A 24,769-nucleotide genomic window follows, 5' to 3' on the forward strand; every position below is an offset into this window, starting at 1 on the left:
AATAAGCAAATCGGTTTAATCAAAACAACCTAGACATACATACATGTAATGAATTTCAATACATACAGAACACATAGTGAGTTAATTCAAATAAGCAATGATAATGCCTAGAATACAATTTCTTTCTTTGTTTTTAACTGAACCATATCAAACTTTTCTAAACAATATCATGTTATTAACATTTCCATTACATTCTTCTTTTGAAAAATCCATAACTTTTCAAAAGTAGAAGAAGAAAAAGAAGTGACAAAAGTTAGACTGCTGCATATGAAATAAATTGCAAGAGATGAAATAATATAATCATGAAATCATTATTCATAACCAATCTTTCAGATCACAAGTAAAGTTATGCATGAGGAAAAATAATTCCCTGGGGCACTTATCACAAAACTTGGTAATTGATTGTAATCCTAATTTGTACATTCGATTGCATAATGGTCAATGTAATCAAATACAAAAGACATCCATAATATCAAATGCTAATCTTTGTGTTACACGGCCCAGGCCAAGTGATTCACATTAATCATCAGCAAATATCAAATAGTAATCTCAATCTGCAATTAATTAAAGTAAGGTATTGAACTCTCTATGGATGAAAAAAAAGAAAAATCTGATCATAAAAACATTTCATTGATGATAAATATTCATGATAAATATTACTATTTTAGATAGATGGATGGCGTGGTTTCTAATCCCACCGCTGCCACCAGTTTTTAGGGTGGCCTTGGGCTGGTACATTGGGCATGGTATTCCTACGGAGTCATAGGCATAACATGTTCACTCCTTGCTTGCCTGTATAGATCTGCCCTGAGCTATCATACTTTAAACCTCAGGGGTTTAATTTGCATATACATGTCTACGTACTTGATTTACAAAAACGGAAATAGTGAATATTCAAATAGCACAGATAACCAAGAAAAGAAATCTATGAATATACATAGAACATGAATAGCTGCTACTGAATATTAATGAATCTGGGCTGTTGAAAGAACCAATCAAAGAATAAGAACTTAATTACTGTGAAGTACATGTATGTGTGAACATGAACAAAAGACAAGGATGGAAGAATGGATCTGGTATGTTAGAAATAATGTCAAGAAGGTGATGGACGAAAAGATGGAATTTTAATGACTAACATAGAAGAGAGGATGATCAAAAATAGTACAAATCTATAGATAACTATTTCAGAACCCTGTTCACATTACAGCTCTATACTATCAATAGGCCTACATATTAATGATATGAAGAAAAACTATAAGGATTATAAAAATCTTCTACTCTGAAATGAATAATGAAAAAGCAAAGTTTAATCTTACCTACATCTCGATCCCTCTGGATCCCTGTATTGGGGTGAATAAATTAGGAACTTTAAGTAAATTGTTACCTTTGAAACAGTCCAAACGCCCTCAGCTCTGCCTTGGGTATGTAAGAACTGTTCCAAATGTACCTTGTGAGCGTTATTCCTACTACTGCCCTTAATGATGTGTATTGTTTGTAAAGTAAATTTCGAAATTTCTGTCAATTATGCATTTTTTTCCTGTAGCAATTTTGATGGTACATTGCTGTCAAAGCATTAATGATAGTTAGCCTCTTAATGGGAGAGAGAGTCCATTGCCAGTTTACCTGAAAACATCTTTAAGTCTGGGTCTTACATGTAAGCATAGAAACCAGAACATTTTGAGAACAATATCTACCTTACGGTATTCTACCATACGATATTCATGAGGTGCTCTAGACGTACATTGTACATCAAGCATGGGTACTTAGAGATTTATTATTACCTCAGTCATCTTATTCAATTAGTAATTTCTGAACAAAATGTATGCGTATCTTCCACTCCCTGCATGGGCACTCTAGGGATACCAAGTAAATGCTAGATTAAATTACTTTACTGAATAACAAATAAAGTGTGAATTTCATGTTAATGTTGTTTCGGGGAGTTCATGTACTCATTTACATTGTATGTATATCTATTTTGATTATGATGTGATGTTTTTGGTTTTGAATAAATAAACTTGAAACTTGATCGGGAAAAAAGCCCATATCCTGCAAAATTTTGCCTGATCAAATATAATAAAAATGACTTACGTATGTAATCACGTCCTGCTCGGGACCCACCGCATCGTCGAGTAGACGCAGAACGTTGTCTCGACTGCCCTGCTATAAAATAATTGGTAAAACAAGAAGAAACGATTGCATAGTTTTTTCCTGTTTTTTAAGGATATATTTTTGTGGTGCTTGAGCATATAATACTTTAGCAAATATATGCCCATGATTTCAGCAAAGTATGAACATGACCCTACAGAGTGGAGCGTTGTGGCCCAGTGGATTAGTCTTCTGACTTTGGTACAGGGGTTCGAATCCCAGCGTATTTTCCTTCATCAAGAAACTCATCCACGTTGTGCTGCACTCAACCCAGGTGAGATGAATGGGTACCTGGCAGGAATTTATTCCTTGAAATGCCACTGCGCTGTAAAAGGCTGCGGGGCTAAGGCTAGCGTAATAATATCCAAGTCCTTTGGAAGTGCATAGGGACGTTATGACATAATGTGATATGCACTAAACAAGAACTGTGTTATTTCTATTATTATTTACTCCATTTTCTTTTTTTTCTTATTTTTTTCTTGTTTTCTTTATTCATTTCTTTTCCTTTCTCTTCATTCCCATCTTTCTTTCCTCCTTCCCATTTTTTTGTTCCATTTTCTTCTTTTTTCTCTTTCTGTTTCAGGGTGCGGCTGTTGGGAAGTGAGAGCCCTTCCCCCTAATCAAATGAAAATATATATATACATACATGCATATAGAGTAATAGAGTACATAGTTATGCGAACATACATGTACCAACTTGCACATACACACTTCACACCTGTATGCATAATACACACACAATCTTTCAAATTCAATCATCGATGTCACCATGATTAGTAGAATGTAGATATCTATGCAATACTTACCAGTCTCCTTCAGAATAAGTTCAAAGGTAACCCTACAGGCTACTTCCACACTTGCGTAGATTCTGAAAGTACAACCTTCAACCTCATCAAGCCTTGCAGTCATAGCAGAGCCGTCGATATTACCGATAAAGCACTGTTAACACAAAATAAAGAGGATAAATTGAAATGAAACTGGAATTGGATAACCTGATAGCCATTATTATATTGACTATTAAAAGTACATCGTTCAAAAGTATCTGAACTCTTAGTAGTGAACGCACTACAAGAGAGCTACCATATTGAATAACATAAATGAATATTGTTGACAGAATTCTGGAATATCACAATTAAAAAAAGGAGTAGCAGAATTTTTATCAATATCGTATAATAATCAGGCAATTAAAATGAGGAAAATTTGTCATCATTGATTTTGAAAAACTAAAGGAATAGTAGGTACGAAAGAGACTGCCTGGTTGGCTGTTGTTTATGACAAGGGGAAACATGAGTAGACATAATAAAACATGGAAATCGATAAAGGACTACAGTGCATTATAAAACATAAGAATTGCTGTCAACCTTCTGAGACCCGAAACCCAAATGAATGAAGTAAAAAGTATGAATCTTTACAGAAGTTGCGACTTTAACATTAAATTTGCATTGAAAAAAGGGGAATCTTTGAAAAACCATGTGTTCCAGGAGGTAAAAATAACAATCTTCCAGAAATAGTAATAGTTGGCTAATGCAAAAGTTGGTCACCTCTGGCTCATTACGGTCGTCTTCTACAAAGATCCAGTCTTCCTCATCCTCCTCATCAGCTAAACAATTCCGGCTATACTGAAAGAGAAATCCGGATATGATGTCTGAAGAATCACTGGGGATGATTTTCAATCCCTCTACTGTTGAAACATCATCAAGTTCCATTTGAATGACATTGTCCTCTGGCGTCAGTTCGCACACTGTACCTGGAACTATACTCAGCCCTGAAATTGGGAAGAGGTAAGATTGTTATCAATGTAATAATTTATGGGAAATCTGACATATAAATTGGAAGGATCACTTACAACATGTTAGTAAAAAAATTGGACCTAGATTAGCTCTATTGAGAAGATTGAAACAATTTTTACCACTAGATAGTATCAAGATGCTAGCAAATGCTCTGGTATTGCCATTGTTCGACTACTCCAGCACTGCTTGGTCAAATTGTGCAATTGTGACCAAAGAGTCACTTGTGAAACAACATAAAAGAATGGCACGAATTGTCCTTGGAGTTGGTACACGTACTTCCACACATTATGTTTTGAGTCAGTTGAACTGGACATCAATTGAAAATCGGTGGAAAATGCAAAGATGTAAGCTAGTATACAAAGCTATAAATGGTCAGGCACCAAAATACCTGACCAATTTATTTGACAAAGCGAATTCTATTCATAATTACAGAACCAGAGTTGCAATAACTGATGGACTTTTGATACCAAAAGCAAGAACAAATTCTGGCAAACAAGCTTTTTCCCATGTTGGTGCAGTGGAGTGGAATCGTTTACCGCATGATGTAAGGCAGGCACCTTCTAAACACACATTTACTGCAAGATTCTGGAAAGTGACCCAAAACTAGGTAACACCCCTCATGAAATTCCTTTAGTAAATGACTAACTCACCTAATACAGTAAAATATATCTTACATATATATATTTCTAACCAATTTTAGTATACCAATAAACAATTTCACGTGCCTGACACCATGTGGTTGCTGATTCCACTCCACTGAACTATATGTAGATGACAATAAGTTTTATGTGCATGTTCTGTAATTGTTTTCTAATGTATTTTTGTTTATTGTATTCCAGGGCCTCTAAGTATAACAGTGTTTGAACCACTGACAGAGTCACCCTGGTAAAATAAGACGTAATAAATAAAATAAATAAATAAATGTAACTCATTTTTCTTTGGCATTTTTTTCTAAAGCAATGATAAAATAGTCTTCCTCTTATTTCTATATTAATTGTCAAAACCTCTGAAAGAACTTAACTTTGTGAAATATTTGTTGATAATGATGCCACAACTGGCTCCTCTACAGATCTGATAAACTACTTCTATCATTTTTGTAATGTTTCGGTTGAGGTAACTTCTGTATAAAACTCAGCAAAGCAACTTTCAGCCGTATCAATGCCAAGCTGGTATATATAACCAATTAAATATGAGACATTTAACATCTGGATTAATGAGTCATAGTGGCTGACCGTTATAGAAGACAGAAATTACTCTCATGCTTTTTTTGTTTAAGTGAAGATAATGGCAGAGCAGGGATTTGAAAAAAAAACAATAAAAAAAAAGGTTTAAAAAACCATAGAAATACATTAAGAAATTAATTATATTTTAGCAATTTTTTTGTAGATACTTGTTAGAAATGTAAAAATGTATGCTCTCACCAAAAATTAGCATTCTACTATATAAAGTGAGTTAAAGGCAAAAACATACACAAAAAACAAAATTTAGGGCAAATTTCATATGCTTATTTGCATAATTAATTAATAAAACAAGGCAAAAGCAATTTTGTGTCCCGCCCACTCATGAAAATAACCAGAAATATCATGATTTGCGAGGGCATGCAACAGAATCGTATCAAAACTTCATTGTGAAATGACTGACATGGAATAACACTTGTCATATAAAGAGCCTTGTATGTAAACTTTAATGTTGACCTAAAAATGACCTTACCATGTGACCTCCGACTGCAGCATAATATGCAGGTTGCCTAAGTACATCTACCATCCAAGTTTGGTTGAAAAGTGACTTACGGTTGCGGAGTTAGGTGTCATAAGAGAGCCTTGCATGTAAACTTTAACGTTGACCTGAAAATGACCTTTGACCTTACAATGTGACCTCCGACTGCAGCATAATATGCAGGTTGTTGAAAAGTGACTTACGGTTGCGGAGTTAGGTGTCATAAGAGAGTCTTGCATGTAAACTTTAACGTTGACCTGAAAATGACCTTTGACCTTACAATGTGACCTCCGACTGCAGCATAACATGCACGTCCCCCGAGTCCATCTACATGTACCATCCAAGTTTGGTTGAAAAGTGACTTACGGGTGCGGAGTTAGGTGTCATAAGAGAGTCTTGTATGTAAACTTTAACGTTGATCTGAAAATGACCTTTGACCTTACCATGTGACCTCCGACTGCAGCATAATATGCAGGTTGTTGAAAAGTGACTTACGGTTGCGGAGTTAGGTGTCATAAGAGAGTCTTGCATGTAAACTTTAACGTTGACCTGAAAATGACCTTTGACCTTACCATGCAACCTCTGACTGCAGCATAACATACAGGTCCCCCGAGTCCATCTACCATCCAAGTTTGATTGAAAAATTACTTACGGTTGCAGAGTTAGGTGTCATAAGAGAGTCTTGCATGTAAACTTTAACGTTGACCTGAAAATGACCTTTGACCTTACCATGTGACCTCTGACTGCAGCATAACATGCAGGTTCCCCTAGTCCATCTACCATGCAAGTTTGGTTGAAAAGTGACTTACGGATGTGGAGCTATGTGTCATAAGGTTTGTGACGGACGGACGACATTTGGATCCCTAAGTCTCGCCTTCACCTCTGGTGGGCGAGACAAAAATATAAACACTTAATTTTTAAAAATTTAACTATACAGTCTTGTAGTTTACATCCGGCACTACACGCGTGCAAATTTTTGCGGCAATTGCGCAATCAGCGGCGGAGATCTACTTTTCCAATGGTCTAAGATATACTTAGTCTAATTATCAATTAGTCTAGTTTATCTAATTTCCACTTGGGCTACTTTTTATTTTCTACTTTGTCAAATGAAAATAGAGAGTTTATCTAACCATATGGATTGAGTGGTATTAGACAAAGTTGAGAAATTAAGATACCCCAACAGGATTTTTTTTTTTTGACTAAGTGTTATGAGGGTGGACTAGCATTAGACTAAGTGAGGGGAAATGAATCAGAAAATAGATGATGTGGATGTAGAATTACTGGGAATTTACTGATTAATACCACAATGGTGAATTCTTTATGAAACAGGGGTCCAATTAATCATACCATTTTTAATCACAATGGATTTATTCTTACCTGCAGTAGCCTGCTGAACTCTATCCTCCCGCTCTCTTGTTGGCGCATTATCAGCATCTCCAACTAAGATATATGATGACGTAAATAAGAATAGATAGGTCTTTTGTTACCATTATAAGAAGAGCAATAATGATTATAATGATAACAAAAGTAAAGTAATAATAATGATGACAATGATATTAGTTTGGTTCTTAACTTAAAGTGATGCCCCCCACCATTGCCAGATCAAGCTTGTTTGTAAATGTTCAACCTGTTTTCCATTTTCTTGTTTTCTCTTTGATGAACATTTATTCAGAAACTACATACATGGGATGCCGTAGGGTATCTTAATCACTGGGGAAAGGATCGGGTTGGGGTTGGTTGCAAAACAACTTAAATGTGATGCCCTTTACTAAATAAAATGCTATTAGTGCCTGGTTACCTTCCCCCCAAAAAATTTACAACTTGCTTTATCTTGTTTTCATTGTTCTTATTTTACCACTTCCTCATTATCCTACCTATATGCATATTCATTTATTGCCTAAGTAATCTTGCCTTAATAACTACATTCATATTTCTTATCTCAGCATTCACAAAATTAATGTTGCTTATTTTTAATGTTTGAAATATGTAATGAGACTATTTTAATGTTTGAAATATGTAATGAGACTATGTATACATGACCAATTCAGCAATGTGGCTGTGATTCATGTTTTTGATAAACCTTGAATTATGTTATTCTCACCGTTGTCATTGTCCCCATCATCTTGGCGTCCTCCTTCATTGCTGCGAATTCGTCCATCGCTGCCACCACTCCTTCCTTGGCCATTCCTTCTGCCCTGGCCACGGTTGTAAAGGTTGCTTCCTGATATGCGAGAAGAACGCTCACCAATTTCGGTATTACCCCTTTCTTCATCGCGGTTACCTAACGAATAACAAATTTTAAAGAATAGTTTTCATATGGCATACCTCTCTGGGTTATAGCATTTGAGGGATTTAGACTGTCATGCCCTTGTATTTTATTTGGTTTTACTAAATCTACTTAATTGTGTTCCCACAATTCAAATATATGAAATCACTTTAATTCATGGATTCAAACTTAAATAACATTCTTCTTTAAATTTCCTTTTGATTTATTTACAATTTTGTTTTCTTTATGCTTTGTGATTTTCAAATACGATTTTATCTATTTTCATTTCATTTCTCTGCACCATTCTAAAGGAATACAATCTCCTTTCAGTCTACTTTTTGTTGCTTTCCCACAATTACTTGTGTCTGATAGTGGATGCTGAAAAGTCATAAATAAATAATTCATTGCCATTAATACTTGTAATTTTGCAAAGTTTGTTGTATAGAATTTGACAACAAAATTAGCTTTCATTTTGGGCTATTGAGGATACGTTGTGAACATTAATGATACCTTTAGGGACTGAATGCATAATGTTGAAGAGCCATTATCACAAATCTAATATCTCCATAAAATGATAGAAATGCTACAACTTATCATTCCACATTGACTGTAGTGTTGGAAAGAAGTGTAACCTCAACTAAAGCATAACGTTTGACTGATATGATTAAAACATATAAACATTGGATTTCAATAACTTACTTTACTAATAAAACTTTCAGAAATATGTTTCTATTCATAATACACAACCAATGCATTTCAATAACATATTTTAGTAATAAAGCCTTTATAAATCTAACAGTTTCCCTCTCCATAAAGTGATTGCTTAACATGTAAATAAGTTTTCTTTTCATTTCCTTCAGGAAGAAATTCATACAAATTGGCTGCACTCGACCCAGGTAAAGTGAATGGGTAATAAGTAGGATTTATTCCTTGGATGTTTTACCGTTAATAGAATATCATCAGATCGGATAATTTCTCTTAATTTCAATTACCTCTCAATCTTCCGCCACTGCCAGATCGACCTCGACTGCCTCGGTTGGCCCTTTTTCGACCTAAAAAATTAAAAATTTAATGAATATCAGACATATGAATAAACGTCATACTGGAGGAATACAAAATTATATCATAATAGGAAAATACATTACATATTCCTGATAGATATTGCAGGGTGACTTTGTAAGACTTTTAAAAAGTGTAGGCCTAAAACAATATACACACACTGAATGAAATACAGTTATATGACAACTTTGAATAATTAGAATGAATTTTTAGAATGAAAGAAAAATGATTAGAATGAAGGATTAATACCATAACAGTTTCCAGAATGATCAACAGAAAAGTCTTGAATAACAAGGCATTGAATAAACAGAGGTGTTGCTTTGTCCTAACAACCTATCTTTCATTTTAAATCATCTGAATAGATTGTCTGAGTTAAATGTATATTTGAATGAAATAATAAAAAAAAAGAAAAGAGAAAACTTATCTTACTACTAGTTATCAATCATCATATATCTGTATAGTGATTTATAGAGAGTTAATCTGAATTGACTGTAATGCTTTAGTTTCAAGAATATTGAAAAAAATGAAAATCCATAATTCATTGATTCATTGTTTGAAATAGAAATCTGAGACAAAAATACTCTGAAAACTCATTTTGCCCAATCGACTGTGCACCATCTGCCAAACAGGGTAGCAGCTACTCCCATCTTTTAACATCTTTTGACATGGCTTGAACTCCTGACCTCTTGGTGGTGAGGCGGATGCTCTACCAACTGAGCCAACACATCGGTCTAGCGAATACACCATTGTGTGTTGGATTGGGCTACTTGTACACCACATCTTGGAAAAGCTGGCACAATCCTATTCTGAACAATGTTCTAATGAATTAATTTTTCCATGGATGAGCAATGTCCAACTGAACTTTTAATAAAAGAGTTCGAAGATCCAAGGTTCTATACAAAAGTTATATTAATTAAAAATAAACAAACAAAAAATGCTGGAGAAATTTGAAAAAAAAAATTATTTAATAACACCTGATAAGGTAGATTGTATATATTTATCTTTGAGATTCTGCAACATATAACAAAGTCAAATTCAGCAGCAGGTTTGGACAATCGGAACAATTACATGCATAATTTAATTACAAAACAAAATATAAACAAGTGAAACGTCATGACATCGAATATCAAAATGTGTTAAAGTGCATTATGTGGTCTAGCCTTGTTTGACAGTGTATAGCAGTTTGTTCAAACACTGAAAAACAAAGAATAGCAAACTTACTTAAGAATTCACGTCCCTCTCGAGAACCGGTGCATCGTCTAGTAGAAGCTGATGGAAGATCTTCACCTTCTACAAACAAAACAAAAATTAATTTCAGAATTAGTGAGGAGGGAAAGGATAATGCAGGAAATGCATTTTACATCCTGGTATATACATATATATATATATATATATATATATATACGTTGTTAGAGGGTCCAAGTTATTTCATTTCGAAGCTTTTTCAACCCCGCATGACCAATTTAATGCCTCTTTTGTAATATTTTACATCCTCAGGCAAGCCTGAACGTCGAGACAAGGTTATAACGATAAACAGCAGCCGTGATATTACGTAATAGCAGCTCTACCTGCAGTAGGTCCTTTGAAATGAAAATGCTTTATTTAATATTTAATCAAGTTATTAAAGATATATTGTATTTCAAAATCCAATGTTAATTTATTTTCAATTTCGAATGAAGAAAATCGACCCAGAAATAAGTAAACTATCAAAGAAAATAAAAATGATGGCGAGAAGAGTTTGCTGGGATCGTCAGGCTGCGGTTAATGTAACTTTTTACCTCCGCAGGCAAGCCAGGGTTAAACGATAAATAGTAGCTTCAAAACTGGGGTATTTCTCCTTTCATGATGATTTTTTCCTCATGAAGACTTCCTATCTTGCAAATACATGATTTCTTATGTACAGCTGTTTCCCTCTTGTGACAATATGTCATAATTTTAGTCTGTGCTGTAATGCAACTAATCACAGAGACAATCCATCTGTTACATGATTATTTATATGATTAATTTAATTACCTTCTTCTTTTACAAGAAGCGACACAGTAACGCTGCAGGATCCTTCCACAACTGCATAGATTCTGAAACAAGAGCCTTTAATTTCATTGACTTGTCTAATCGTTAGAGACGCATCAGAATTGCCAATAAACACCTGTGTGCAATAGATTAAAATATACAAGGAGACACAAAGAAAAACCAAAAATTAGAAACGGTGAGAATTCACACAAATATAGAAGGAATAAACAAAATAAATTATAAACAATAAAACACAAGTGAATAAACGAAATTAGTAAACAAAGTAATGAATGTGAAGACAAATAATCAATTAAAAGATAGTTAAATTATTTAAGTAAATGAATGGTGGGGTGAATAATTTGTTAGACATAAGCACAATTTCATATTACTGTTAACATAAAGTGGTCTACATACTACATTTCAAGGTCTCCTTTACAATATAATGACAATTCAATCACTTAGTGTTATTGATTACGTCTTCTGTTGTTTGGCCAAATCCCCCTAAAATGTTTATCATAACTATGTTTTTGGCAATTATGTTTACCCTTCTGTAAATTTTTTTTATTATGTAGCCAGTTTGGGCTAATTTAGTTATTCCTTCTGATATTACACTTATAATATAACTTTTGTAATAGAACTGAATTTTCATTTTAAAAATTCCTCTTTTCACTTTTCACTAAAGTTCAATAGTGTGCCTGAAATGAAAATTTGTCAAATATGCCCGCGACTAAAAAAATAATAATTAAAGGGAAAGGTGCAAACATTTCACATTAAAGATTTATTTTGAAATATGTTATATAAGGTTAAGAAAGTACTGTTTTACTCATCATGGAACAGGATAAATGATAAAATAGCAGTTATACTACCTTTTGATTTCCATTTTCATCTGTCACATAGCTGCAACCGTCATCGTTCTCACCTTCACCAGGGCAGGAGGGGCAGTACTGTAGTAAAAATTCCTTTATTTTATCCGAGTCACTGCTTGATTTAATGGCTACTCCGTTCACCAATGATTCTTTACCAAGGTTGATTTCAACAACGCTGTTATCAGAACTCAATTCTGTTTGTGATCCTCCAATTAGGTTTAATCCTGAGTATAAATGTATATGATTTCAGTCACTTAGAAAAGAAAGAAAAATAACCCCATTAAAATCATGTAGCGTGTTTTGTCTTATGGTATTAAGAATACCTTGACACATTAAGAATTGTTTTTAATCTCTCTGATTCATATTAGGGATGATATTTGAAATAACAATTTCCATTGGTCTCTCTTTAATAATACTGATAATAATAATAATATAGTATTAATAATGATAATGATAATAATAATAAAATAAATGACTATAATATATGCATTTACATAGCACTATCTATCTAAAAATAATCTATTCAAAGGCACAATATTTATCATTACCCCAGCTTTAGCTCAAGCTGCGGTTATTAATCCTGCTTGGTATCAATTAATCTTGCCCAAGTGGAATGCAACACAATGGGGGTAAATTTCTTGCTAAAGGAAACCATGCACATGCCCTTTAATTAAATGACTGTAATCAGGAAAAAAATCAATTTGTCATATACCAAAGGCCCCTTTAAAATTGTTTTTAAGCTTTCAATTGGTTAAATAACAATACCAGTACAGGTATAAACTTGCAGCATAGAAGAATATAAAATATGTACTATTTCTGGGTATTATCATTACTTAGCTACATGATAAAATCGATTACAAAGAAATGAGATGGAAAGAAAAGGGAAAAGAAATAATGCACTACAAATATAAACCAAATAGGTTTTCTGTGATATACTTACCATTAATACTTCTAGGACCATTACGTCTACGGGGATTAGTCCTAGCCCGAGCTGCATTAGAATATTGAACCAAAAAATAAATTATTTGACAAAGCAGGGGTTTTTCAGAGGCATTACTGACTCAATACAAATAATCAGAAACTTGAAAAAGAATAACTTCAAGCATTAATTGTTCTTGACAATGTGCTCATTTTCCACTGATTGTGAAAAGAAATTTATACAGCATATATAAAATATGCAAATCGGTTTAATCAAAACAACCTAGACATACATACATGTAATGAATTTCAATACATACAGGGGGCCGTTGCAGAAAGAGTTGCAATCAATTGCAACTCTAAAAATCATGCGCAACTTGATTTTCAACCAATCAACAGCGTGCATTTGGGACTTGCGTTTAAACGCAACTCTTTCTGCAATGGGCCCCAGAACACATAGTGAGTTAATTCAATAAGCAATGATAATGCCTAGAATACAATTTTTTTATTTGTTTTTAACTGAACCATAACAAACTTTTCTAAACAATATAATGTTATCATCATTTCCATTACATTCTTCTTTTGAAAAATCCATAACTTTTCAAAGGTAGAAGAAGAAGAAAAAGAAGTGATAAAAGTTAGACTGCTGCATATGAAATAAATTGCAAGAGATGAAATAATATAATATAATATAATCATGAAATTATTATTCATAACCAATCTTCCGGATCACAAGTAAAGTTGTGCATGAGAAAAAATAATTCCCTGGGGCACTTATCACAAAACTTAGTGATTGATTGTAATCCTAATAATAATAATAATATAATATAGGGTATTTATATTGCGCACATATCCACCTTGTTAGGTGCTCAAGGCGCTCCTATATTACACGGCTAAGCTAGGCATTCATAGCGCACGCAGCTTTTTAATTTGTACATTTGATTGCACAATGGTCAATGTAATCAAATGCAAAAGACAGCCATAATATCAAATGCTAATCATTGTGTTACAGGGCTCAGGCCAAGTGATTCATATTCATCAGCAAATATCAAATAGTAATCTCAATCTGCAATTAATTAAAGTAAGGTATCAAACTCTCTATAAATGAAAAATAAGAAAAATCCGATCATAAAAACATTTCATTGATGATAAATATTCATGAAAAATATTAAAATTTCACATAGATAAACCTATTAATAATTATCAATGATATGAAGAAAAACTATAGAGATTAGAAAAATCTTCTTCTCTGAAATGAATAATGAAAAAGCAAACTTCAATCTCACCTACATCCCGATCCCTCTGGAACCCTGTATTGGGATGAATAAATTAGGAACTTTAAGTTAATATAAAAATAGAATTTTCCAATAGAATTTAGGGATTAAACCAGATATGGTGGCTTTGTGGTATAGTGCTCATCTTTTAATCTGAGGTTGTGGGTTTGCTCCCTGGCCGAGTCACACCAAAGAATTATAAAAATGGAACCTTCTGCCTTCTTGCTAGGCACTCAGTAGATAGCTTAGAGAAGGGTAATAATATACAAATATAACGGGTTTGAGAAAGTATAGTGGAAATATTTTTAATCGAGGTTGGTTCGGCAATTACTATTTTTCCCAGAGAGGCGCAAGCCTCAAGGGAGTATAGTAACATTGCCCGACCAACCGAGGATGAAATATTTCCATTACACTTTCGAAAGAAACGTGCGGTATATTTGTTTTATATCCCATCCATATTAAAGTTTGAACAAAATTTGTTGGTAACCTAGTCCTAATTGACCCATCTCCATGATCTGGACAAAATCTAGATCGGCTTAGCTCTAATCTAAGCAAAACTGGCTCACCATCGGCTAGCTGGTTCCTGAATAGACTGCTCTTGGCTACCGCCGGCATAATTCCACTTACCGGTTGTGAAGTTTGTGAACTAACCCTGCTGAACTAAAATTAAGCAGTCCGAATCATTCGATGTTAGAATGATGGCCATCATTCATTTTATTTTCAGCATACAGATTTGTTATAAGCAAGCAAGATGCAATTTCATATTGACATTTACTTATCTGAGAGTTAGTGATTCAGCTAGCATTGCATTTTTACCTGTAGCAACAAATTTTCAGTAAGGGATATAATAACATATGATGTTACGCAGGGTCTGCTGGTAGAGCCCTAACCTACATGTAACTGAAGTGACTTCTTCAATAGTACATTATTTATTTTAGTATTTTAGATATCTGAAATATCTTGTGACTTTTAGATATTTTGTTTAAAATAGTGGTATGAATGTGTGACTGAAATCTATCACATCACTAAAAAATCATTTCAGCTAAAAGGTAAATTTGCCAATAACTGGTACTACTGATACTGATACTGGTACTACTATGGACAGCTAGGTCATTATTCTAGATGAGGAAAGTATATCAAAGAACAGATTACATGTCATAGTCTCATATAATGCTTAATATGCATCATTTTGCTAGGATAATATAATTTCACACACTAGTTACCTTTGAAACAGTCCAAATGCCCTCAGCTCTGCCTTGGGCACTTTAGAACTGTTCCAAATGTACCTTGTGAGTGTAATTCCTACTAATGCCCTTAATGATGTGTAATGTTTGTAAAGTAAAAAAATAGCCCATAACCTGCGAAATTTTGCCTGATCAAGTATAATCGAAACGACTTACGTATATAATCACGTCCTGCTCGGGACCCACCGCATCTTCGAGTAGACGAAGAACGTTGTCTCGACTGTCCTTCTATAAAATAATTGATAAAACAAGAAGAAATGATTGCATAGTTTTTTCCTGTTTCATAAGGATATATTTTTGTGGTGCTTGAGAATATAATACTTTAGCAAATATTTTTCCATGATTTCAGCATAGTATAAAAATTATCCTACTCCATTTTCTTTCTTTTTTTTCTTGTTTTCGTTATTCATTTCTTCTCATTCCCTTCTTTCTTTCCTTGTTTCCATTTTCTTGTTCTTTTTTTTTATTTCTTTGTTTCTGTTTCAGGGTGCAGCTGTAGGGAAGTGAGAGCCCTTCCCCCTAATCTTAAGCAAATGAAAATATATATATAGTACATAGTTATGTGAACATACATGTGCCAACTTGCACATACACACTTCACACCTGTACGCATAATACACACACAATCTTTTACAATTAATCATCAATGTCAGCATGCTTAGTAGAATGCAGATATCTATGCAAAACTTACCAGTCTCCTTTACAACAAGTTCAAAGGTAACCCTACAGGCTACTTCGACACTTGCATAGATTCTGAAACTACAACCTTCAACCTCATCAAGCCTTGCAGTCATAGCAGAGCCGTCGATATTACCAATAAAGCACTGTTAACACAAAATAAAGAGGATATATTGAAATGAAATTGGACGTGCATAACATGATAGCCATTAAAAAAATTTTATTATGGACTATTAATGTAACTGAACTCTTAGTAGTGAACGCACTACAGGAAAGCTACCATATTGAATAACAGAATTCTGGACTCTAAAATACCGCAATTAAAAAAGGAGTAACAGAATTTTTATAATACCGTACAACAATCAGGTAATTATTATGAGGAAAGTTTGTCATCATTGATTTTGTCAAACTGACGGAATACTAGGTATGAAAAAGACTGGTTGGCTGTTGTTTATGCCAAAGGGAACATGAATGGACATAATAAAACATGAAAATCGATAAAAGACTACCATGCATTATAAAACATCATAAGCATTGTTGTCAACCTTCTAAGACCAGAAATCCAATTGAATGAAGTAAAAAGTATGAATCTTTACAGAAGTTGCAACTTTAACATTAAATTTGCATTGAAAAAAGGGGAATCTTTGAAAAACCATGTGTTCCAGGAGGTAAAAAAAAAAACTTCCAAAAATAGTAACAGTTGGCTAATGCAAAAGTTGGTCACCTCTGGCTCTTCACGATCGTCTTCTACAAAGATCCAGTCTTCCTCATCCTCTTCATCAGCTAAGCAATTCCGGCTATACTGGAAGAGAAATCCAGATATGATGTCTGAAGAATCACTGGGGATGATTTTCAATCCCTCTACTGTTGAAACATCATCTAGTTCCATTTGAATGACATTATCTTCGGGTGTCAACTCGCACACTGTCCCTGGAACTATACTCAGTCCTGAAATTGGGCAGAGGTAAGATTGTTATCAATGTAATAATTTCTGGGAAATCTGACATAACAGTTTCTACAGTATTTTCCCCATTTTGCTCTAAAACTCCAACTTCTTATTCGCCAGGTCCAGAAACTGGACAAATTTCGTCACAACGCCGCCGCGCAATTTTTTTTGACCGCGCCACTCACTGACTTTTTACTTTCAAGTCTTGCGCATCTTTGTGAAATTAAGACCAGTTGATGATACTTTTTTTGAACCGCAAGATTCATTCTTACCTGAAGAAGACTCCTGCACTCTATCCCCTCGTTGTCTTGTTGGTGCTAAATCAGCATCTCCAGCTAACATATAGGACAAAGAGAATAAGAATAGATGTAGGTCACACATTACCATTACCATTATAAGAAGAGGAATATTGATTACAATGATAATAACAATCAATAAGATTGGATCCAAACTGGAATTTATGCCTCCACAAGTGTCAGATCAAGCTTGTCTGTAAATGGCCAATGTTTAACCTTCCTTGTCTTTTATCTTTATGTAGAAAATACATCCATGGAACACAGTAGGTTATTTTAATCTTGGGTAAGGGGGGATAGACAACTTAGGGTTGATGCCCTGTATTAAATAATTGGTATTATAGAGTCATACAACCTAGACCACTCTCTTCTCTTTTCTTGTTTCTCTCACTGCTTTGAAAATCAGAAAGGAAAAGTTGACTATCTCCCCTTGTAGCGCTATCTTGGCCACACCAACAAAGAGGACTCCAGACCCATAAAATCTATCAAACTATTTCAAATGTTACATCATTGGCTGGCTTGGAGTTGATTAAATTAGTATGATTGTGGCATTAAACTGAGATTCTAGTATACCTTCAAAGGTAGTGTCTTCAACTGTTTCAACTTCACTTCCAGGGTTTTCACCAGCTTCTACAGTGTTATCCCCATTTTGTTCTAGACTTCCTTCTTCTGATTCATCAGATCCAGATACTGTATATACAAATTATAGAAGAATTATCATAATTTGATCCGCACACTTCCACACGCACATAATGACCTCAATAATATTGAGAAATAAACGCTCTCTACAAGATATGAGCCATGTATCTCTGGAATATTAGGAGAAAATGATATTATAAATAATAGGCAATCAATCAAAATATTGCCTCTATCTTAAAATATGCATACATTTTCCCAAATAAAATACAGTTTGCGCAATATCAATGTCTAATCATGAACTGCTTCTTTAACTCATGACCTTATTGACGGCGGAATACGGTAGGATGAAAGTAGAAAAATATGAAGAGAATGTTATTCAGAGCACAATGACAGTCACATGTTAGTGAATCCATTGACTATTCGATGAGTGTCCATCTGTAGTAGGTCCATGACAATAGATATCATGATATGGAGTCTTTTCCACATATCATTCTTGGAGAGTAAACTTTTTATCTTGATCAACAGTGATGTTGTTATGACATGGAGCCATTATCATTATTGTCACTTTCTGAATTACAGTGGAAGGCTACCTGATTGTGATGGTCCATTTTGAATGTCAACCTCATTTGAATCTTCCTCACTAACGTCAACTAATTCAAGAGATTCTGATGATTCTGAAATGAAAATAAAGAAAGTGGTATTATTAGACAAACTTGAAATTTACTGACAAAGATACCACAATTGAAAATTCTTGATGAAATTGAGACCAGTTGATGATACCTTTTTGAATTGCAATGGATTCATTCTTACCTGAAGAAGACTGCTGTACTCTATTCCCTCGTAGTCTTGTTGGTGCTACATCAGCATCTCCAGCTAATATATAGGACAAAGAGAATAAGAATAGATCTATGTAGCTTACACATTACCATTACCACTAGCAGAAGAGTAATATTGATTTGGAATTTATAACTCCACATGTGTGAGATCAAGCTTGTCTGAAAATGGCCAATGCTTAACCTACCTTTTTTTGCTTATTACGTAGAAAATACATCCATGGAACACAGTAGGTTATTTTTAACGCTAGGGGGGGGGATATACACGACTTGAAAATGATGCCCTGTATTGAATTAATTGGTATTATAGAGGCCTACAACCTAGACCTCTCTTTTCTCTTTTGTTGTTTCTTTCACTGCTTTGAAAATCAAAAAGCAAAAGTAGTCTGTCTACCCCTTGTAGCGCTACCTTGGCCACATAAAAAAGATGAATCCAGACCCATAAAATCTATCAAACTATTTCAAATGTTACACCGTTGGCTGGTTTGGAGTTGATTAAATTGGTATGATTGTGACATTACACTGAGATTGTAGTGTACCTTGAGAGGTAGTGTCTTCAACTGTTTCAACCTCACTTCCAGGGTTTTCACCAGCTTCTACAGTGTTATCCCCATTTTGTTCTAGAACATCTTCTTCTGATTCCTCAGATACAGATACTGTATATAAAAATTATAGAATTATTATGATTTGATCCGCACATTTCCGCACGAACTTAATGACCTCAATAACATTAGAAATAAACACTCTCTACACGATATGAGCCATGAATCTCTGGAATAAGAGGAGGAAAATGAGATTATAAATAATAGGCAATCAATCACAATATTGCCTCTATCTTAAAATATGCGTACATTTTCCCAAATAAAATACAGTTTGTGTATTATCAATGTCTAATCATGAACTGCTTCTTTAACTCATGACCTTATTGACGGCGGAATACGGTAGGATGAAAGTAGAAAAATATGAAGAGAATGTTATTCAGAGCACAATGACAGTCACATGTTAGTGAATTCATTGACTATTCAATGAGTGTCCATCTGTAGTTGGTCCATGACAATAGATATCATGATATGGAGTCTTTTCCACATATCATTCTTGGAGAGTAAACTTTTTATCTTGATCAACAGTGATGTTGTTATGACATGCAGCCATTATCATTATTGTTACTTTCTGAATTACAGTGGAAGGCTACCTGATTGTGATGGTCCATTCTGAATGTCAACCTCATTTGAATCTTCCTCACTAACGTCAACTAATTCAAGAGATTCTGATGATTCTGAAATGAAAATAAAGAAAGTGGTATTATTAGACAAACTTGAAATTTACTGATAAAGTTACCACAACTGAAAATCCTTGATGAAATTGAGACCAGTTGATGATAGCTTTTTGAATTGCAATGGATTCATTCTTACCTGAAGAAGACTGCTGTACTCTATTCCCTCGTAGTCTTGTTGGTGCTACATCAGCATCTCCAGCTAATATATAGGACAAAGAGAATAAGAATAGATCTATGTAGCTTACACATTACCATTACCACTAGCAGAAGAGTAATATTGATTTGGAATTTATAACTCCACATGTGTGAGATCAAGCTTGTCTGAAAATGGCCAATGCTTAACCTACCTTTTTTTGCTTATTACGTAGAAAATACATCCATGGAACACAGTAGGTTATTTTTAACGCTGGGGGGGGGGGGGGGATATACACGACTTGAAAATGATGCCCTGTATTGAATTAATTGGTATTATAGAGGCCTACAACCTAGACCTCTCTTTTCTCTTTTGTTGTTTCTTTCACTGCTTTGAAAATCAAAAAGCAAAAGTAGTCTGTCTACCCCTTGTAGCGCTACCTTGGCCACATAAAAAAGATGAATCCAGACCCATAAAATCTATCAAACTATTTCAAATGTTACACCGTTGGCTGGTTTGGAGTTAATTAAATTGGTATGATTGTGACATTACACTGAGATTGTAGTGTACCTTGAGAGGTAGTGTCTTCAACTGTTTCAACCTCACTTCCAGGGTTTTCACCAGCTTCTACAGTGTTATCCCCATTTTGTTCTAGACTTCCTTCTTCTGATTCCTCAGATACAGATACTGTATATAAAAATTATAGAATTATTATGATTTGATCCGCACATTTCCGCACGAACTTAATGACCTCAATAACATTGGGAAATAAACACTCACTACACGATATGAGCCATGAATCTCTGGAATAAGAGGAGGAAAATGAGATTATAAATACTGGGCAATCAATCACAATGTTGCCTCTATCTTAAAATATGCATACATTTTCCCAAATAAAATACAGTTTGTGCATTATCAATGTCTAATCATGAACTGCTTCTTTAACTCATGACCTTATTGACGGCGGAATACGGTAGGATGAAAGTAGAAAAATATGAAGAGAATGTTATTCAGAGCACAATGACAGTCACATGTTAGTGAATTCATTGACTATTCAATGAGTGTCCATCTGTAGTTGGTCCATGACAATAGATATCATGATATGGAGTCTTTTCCACATATCATTCTTGGAGAGTAAACTTTTTATCTTGATCAACAGTGATGTTGTTATGACATGCAGCCATTATCATTATTGTTACTTTCTGAATTACAGTGGAAGGCTACCTGATTGTGATGGTCCATTCTGAATGTCAACCTCATTTGAATCTTCCTCACTAACGTCAACTAATTCAAGAGATTCTGATGATTCTGAAATGAAAATAAAGAAAGTGGTATTATTAGACAAACTTGAAATTTACTGATAAAGTTACCACAACTGAAAATCCTTGATGAAATTGAGACCAGTTGATGATACCTTTTTGAATTGCAATGGATTCATTCTTACCTGAAGAAGACTGCTGAACTCTATTCCCTCGTTGTCTTGTTGGTGCTACATCAGCATCTCCAGCTAACATATAGGACAAGGAGAATAAGAATAGATGTAGGCCACACGTTACTATTACCACTATGAAAAGAGGAATAATGATTACAATGATAATATCAATAAGAGTGGTTCCAAACTGGAATTTATTTAGCTTGTCTGTTAATGGTCAATGGTTAACCTGGCTTCTCTTTTTACTTATGTAGAAAATACATCCATGGGACACGGTAGGTTATGTGACCTAAGACGTGTGAAAAACAATCATTCACACTTGATTACCCTTATGTCTATGTTTTATGAATTAGATCCATAAACTTTCTAATTTATGATCTCAATTCAACAAATATCCCCAACATGGCCAAAGTTCAATTACCTTAAATGACTTTTGATCTTAGTCATGTGACCTGAAACTCGCAAAGGATATTTAGGAATTCTTGATTGCTCTTATGTCCAAGTTTCATGAACTAGATCATGAATTATTTTAAGTTATGATGACAATTCCACAAATACCCCCAACACTACCAAAGTTCATTGACCCTAAATGACCTTAGACCTTGGTCATATGACCTGAAACTTGCACAGGATGTTCAGGGATACTTCATTGCTCTTATGTCCAAGTTTCATGAACTAGATCTATAAAATTTCAGTTATGATAATTCCACAAATACCCCCAACATGGCCAAAGTTCATTGACCCTAAGTGACCTTTGACCTTGGTCATGTGACCTGAAACTCAGGAAGGATCTTTAGTGATACACAATTACCCTTATATCTACGTTTTATGAACTAGGTCCATATACTTTCTAAGTTATGATGACATTTCAAAAACTTAACCTTGGTTAAGATTTCAACATTGATTCCCCAACATGGTCTAAGTTCATTGACCCTAAATGACCTTTGACCTTAGTCATGTGACCTGAAAACTCAGAAAGGATATTCGGTAATACTTACTTACCTCTTATGTTCAAGTTTCATGAACTAGGTCTCTATACTTTTTAAGTTATGATGACATTTAAAGAACTTAAACATGGTTAAGATTTCAATGTTGAAGCTGCCGCCGTCGGAAAAGCGGTGCCTATACTCTCGCTCTGCTATGCAGGCAAAACAATAAACTGATATATGTTGGGTTCACAATCGATGGCAAAAGATGGCCCCGGCTGTGAGATGTGTCCAAATAACCAGCTACATAAGGTTTAAACTTTTAACACTGATATTATTATAATTACCTTCACTTGCAGATTCTTCAGTTGTGTCAACTTGATTTCCAGGGCTTCCAACAACATCTATAGTGTTTCCCTCATTCCCTACAACGATCTCTTCTTCAGATTCCTCCAAACTCGAGACTGTGTTAAAAGTATGATATAAGGATGACAACAATAAATCATCACCTTTTTTCAAAATGCCATTCTCTAATAAAATTACATCATATAATTGAAATTAAACATGTAACTTTGACTTCCAACTTATAGATTACTGTTTGTGTAATTTGTATTGTCAATTTGTCCAATTTCCATGTATTTATCGATTTCATTTATCGATTTTTTATACAATTTTTAGATTATTATCATTATTTTTATCATTATTATCATAATTATTATTGTGTTATTTGATAGGTGGAAGAAGATGGCTGCCAAATAAATTTACTGAAATTTAAATGTAAAGTTATAGTTTTCAGCAAAAAACTAGGGAGTCATTTTTTTGCGTTTAAAAATATGGGGGGGGGGGACATAATGAACACTTTCCCAAATTCACAATGCACAGCCACCAACACATCTTATTTATTACAAGTCTCACCCTACTTGTAACCCAAGTTCATGATGCATAGTTACATAGTTCTGGAGTAATGCAACCTATTGTAATAGCATAATAACTGTCAGACCATTCTTCAAAAAATTAATTTCATGCATAAATACAATGAAAATTTGGTTCCTTGCTGAAACTGAAATTGCGTGGAGCATTTTCCAGATTTTTGTTAAACATTTTGTTTGCATTTAAAGTTGTAGCACGATGTCCTAACAACTATTTTCACCTTCTGAGTTAAAAAAGGTTACCTGTTTCTGATGGTCCACTTATGATTTCCTCCTCGTTTGTTTCTGCCTCATCAACACCAACTACTTCAGGAGAACCTGCATCGAGGATGAGACAAAATCATATCAAGGAGTGAATTTGAATATAGAAAAAAAACAATACATAGTCCCACACGAGTAACTATTCCAACAATGTGGGAAATTCCTTTTTATTTCTACAGTGCGTATAAAAAACGGGATAGTTTTGAAAAGTCTATAAAAAATTTGCTTCAAATCATTATATCTATATTTTTATGTTAATAGATGCTCTGATGTCTTATCTTTGAAATGCCATTTAAAAAAATTAATTTTGTTCATGCATGAGTGAACACGGGACGTTTTTGTCGGGGGTTCAAAAAGAGGCTTGCGCCAAAATGGCAGAAATGAGAAATTTGATGATTAGACTTTTGGCTAATCAGCACACTTCCTCTTCATCTTTTCATTTTCTTTGCCATAATTTTCGAATTATGCTGTCAAATCTTATTTACAAAATTATTTATTTACCTGAATTATTTTGTTTTTCATTTAAACTTCTTTTACCTTTGAATTTTCCTTAATAAGTAAGAAAAGAAGACTTTTTGTCAACCTATGTACGAAGATTTGCATTATCAATTGGGAGAATTTGTAATTATTCAAATCCTTTTATTACTGGTATGTGAAACAAATTATGTTATGGTACCTATAAAAGACATGAATCCTATTTTCAAGGGGATTTTGAATCATTCACAAAGTTTAATTATGTGCCTGACAGGACAAACAGGAAAGGATTTGTGTCTTTCAATGGCAATGGTGTATTGAGTCAATTTTGAAGGAGCAAGATATGGCAGATCGGGTAAAATATATTAAAAGGTTGTGAAAGGAGCAAGCAAAATTTCCACTTTTTTATCAAAATATCAAATTTTGTGATTTTGACATAATATTCAGTAAATGATATCATATTTCAATTTCTATGTTTTCTGTTATTTTCCTTTTCACTTTTTTTCTTGGTCATGATTTTTTATTGGGGGGGGGGGGGGATCACCCCGAGCCCCCACCCATCAGTATGCCACTGTACAAAGGCACCATAACCTTTGTAGCACACAATGAAAGGAATTGAAAAAAAAACACGCTCTCCCATACTTCGGTTTAAAAAAAATTG

General features: G+C 34.1%; 1 protein-coding gene across 1 annotated transcript in view; it reads right to left on the reverse strand.

The window, feature by feature from the left end:
• The window catches only part of LOC129274247 (uncharacterized), a 169,005-nt gene that overhangs the window by 22,061 nt on the left and 122,175 nt on the right, over nt 1–24,769 (reverse strand). Inside the window, exons 38-64 of the mRNA XM_064108955.1 lie at nt 23,617–23,691; nt 22,792–22,908; nt 21,531–21,593; nt 21,311–21,394; nt 20,657–20,773; nt 20,090–20,152; nt 19,870–19,953; nt 19,217–19,333; nt 18,655–18,717; nt 18,435–18,518; nt 17,779–17,895; nt 17,185–17,247; nt 16,691–16,914; nt 15,980–16,112; nt 15,445–15,516; nt 14,057–14,080; nt 12,793–12,843; nt 11,853–12,076; nt 10,990–11,122; nt 10,198–10,266; nt 8,910–8,969; nt 7,753–7,932; nt 7,029–7,091; nt 3,687–3,910; nt 2,952–3,084; nt 2,089–2,160; nt 1,317–1,340 (exon numbers count right to left, since the gene is read on the reverse strand). Of these exons, the coding sequence (XP_063965025.1) occupies nt 1,317–1,340; nt 2,089–2,160; nt 2,952–3,084; nt 3,687–3,910; nt 7,029–7,091; nt 7,753–7,932; nt 8,910–8,969; nt 10,198–10,266; nt 10,990–11,122; nt 11,853–12,076; nt 12,793–12,843; nt 14,057–14,080; nt 15,445–15,516; nt 15,980–16,112; nt 16,691–16,914; nt 17,185–17,247; nt 17,779–17,895; nt 18,435–18,518; nt 18,655–18,717; nt 19,217–19,333; nt 19,870–19,953; nt 20,090–20,152; nt 20,657–20,773; nt 21,311–21,394; nt 21,531–21,593; nt 22,792–22,908; nt 23,617–23,691 (2,733 nt within the window). The remainder of the gene's footprint in view (nt 1–1,316; nt 1,341–2,088; nt 2,161–2,951; nt 3,085–3,686; nt 3,911–7,028; nt 7,092–7,752; nt 7,933–8,909; nt 8,970–10,197; nt 10,267–10,989; nt 11,123–11,852; nt 12,077–12,792; nt 12,844–14,056; nt 14,081–15,444; nt 15,517–15,979; nt 16,113–16,690; nt 16,915–17,184; nt 17,248–17,778; nt 17,896–18,434; nt 18,519–18,654; nt 18,718–19,216; nt 19,334–19,869; nt 19,954–20,089; nt 20,153–20,656; nt 20,774–21,310; nt 21,395–21,530; nt 21,594–22,791; nt 22,909–23,616; nt 23,692–24,769) is intronic.

This window comes from Lytechinus pictus, chromosome 13 (genome assembly GCF_037042905.1).
Source record: "Lytechinus pictus isolate F3 Inbred chromosome 13, Lp3.0, whole genome shotgun sequence".
Lineage (NCBI taxonomy): Eukaryota > Metazoa > Echinodermata > Echinoidea > Temnopleuroida > Toxopneustidae > Lytechinus > Lytechinus pictus.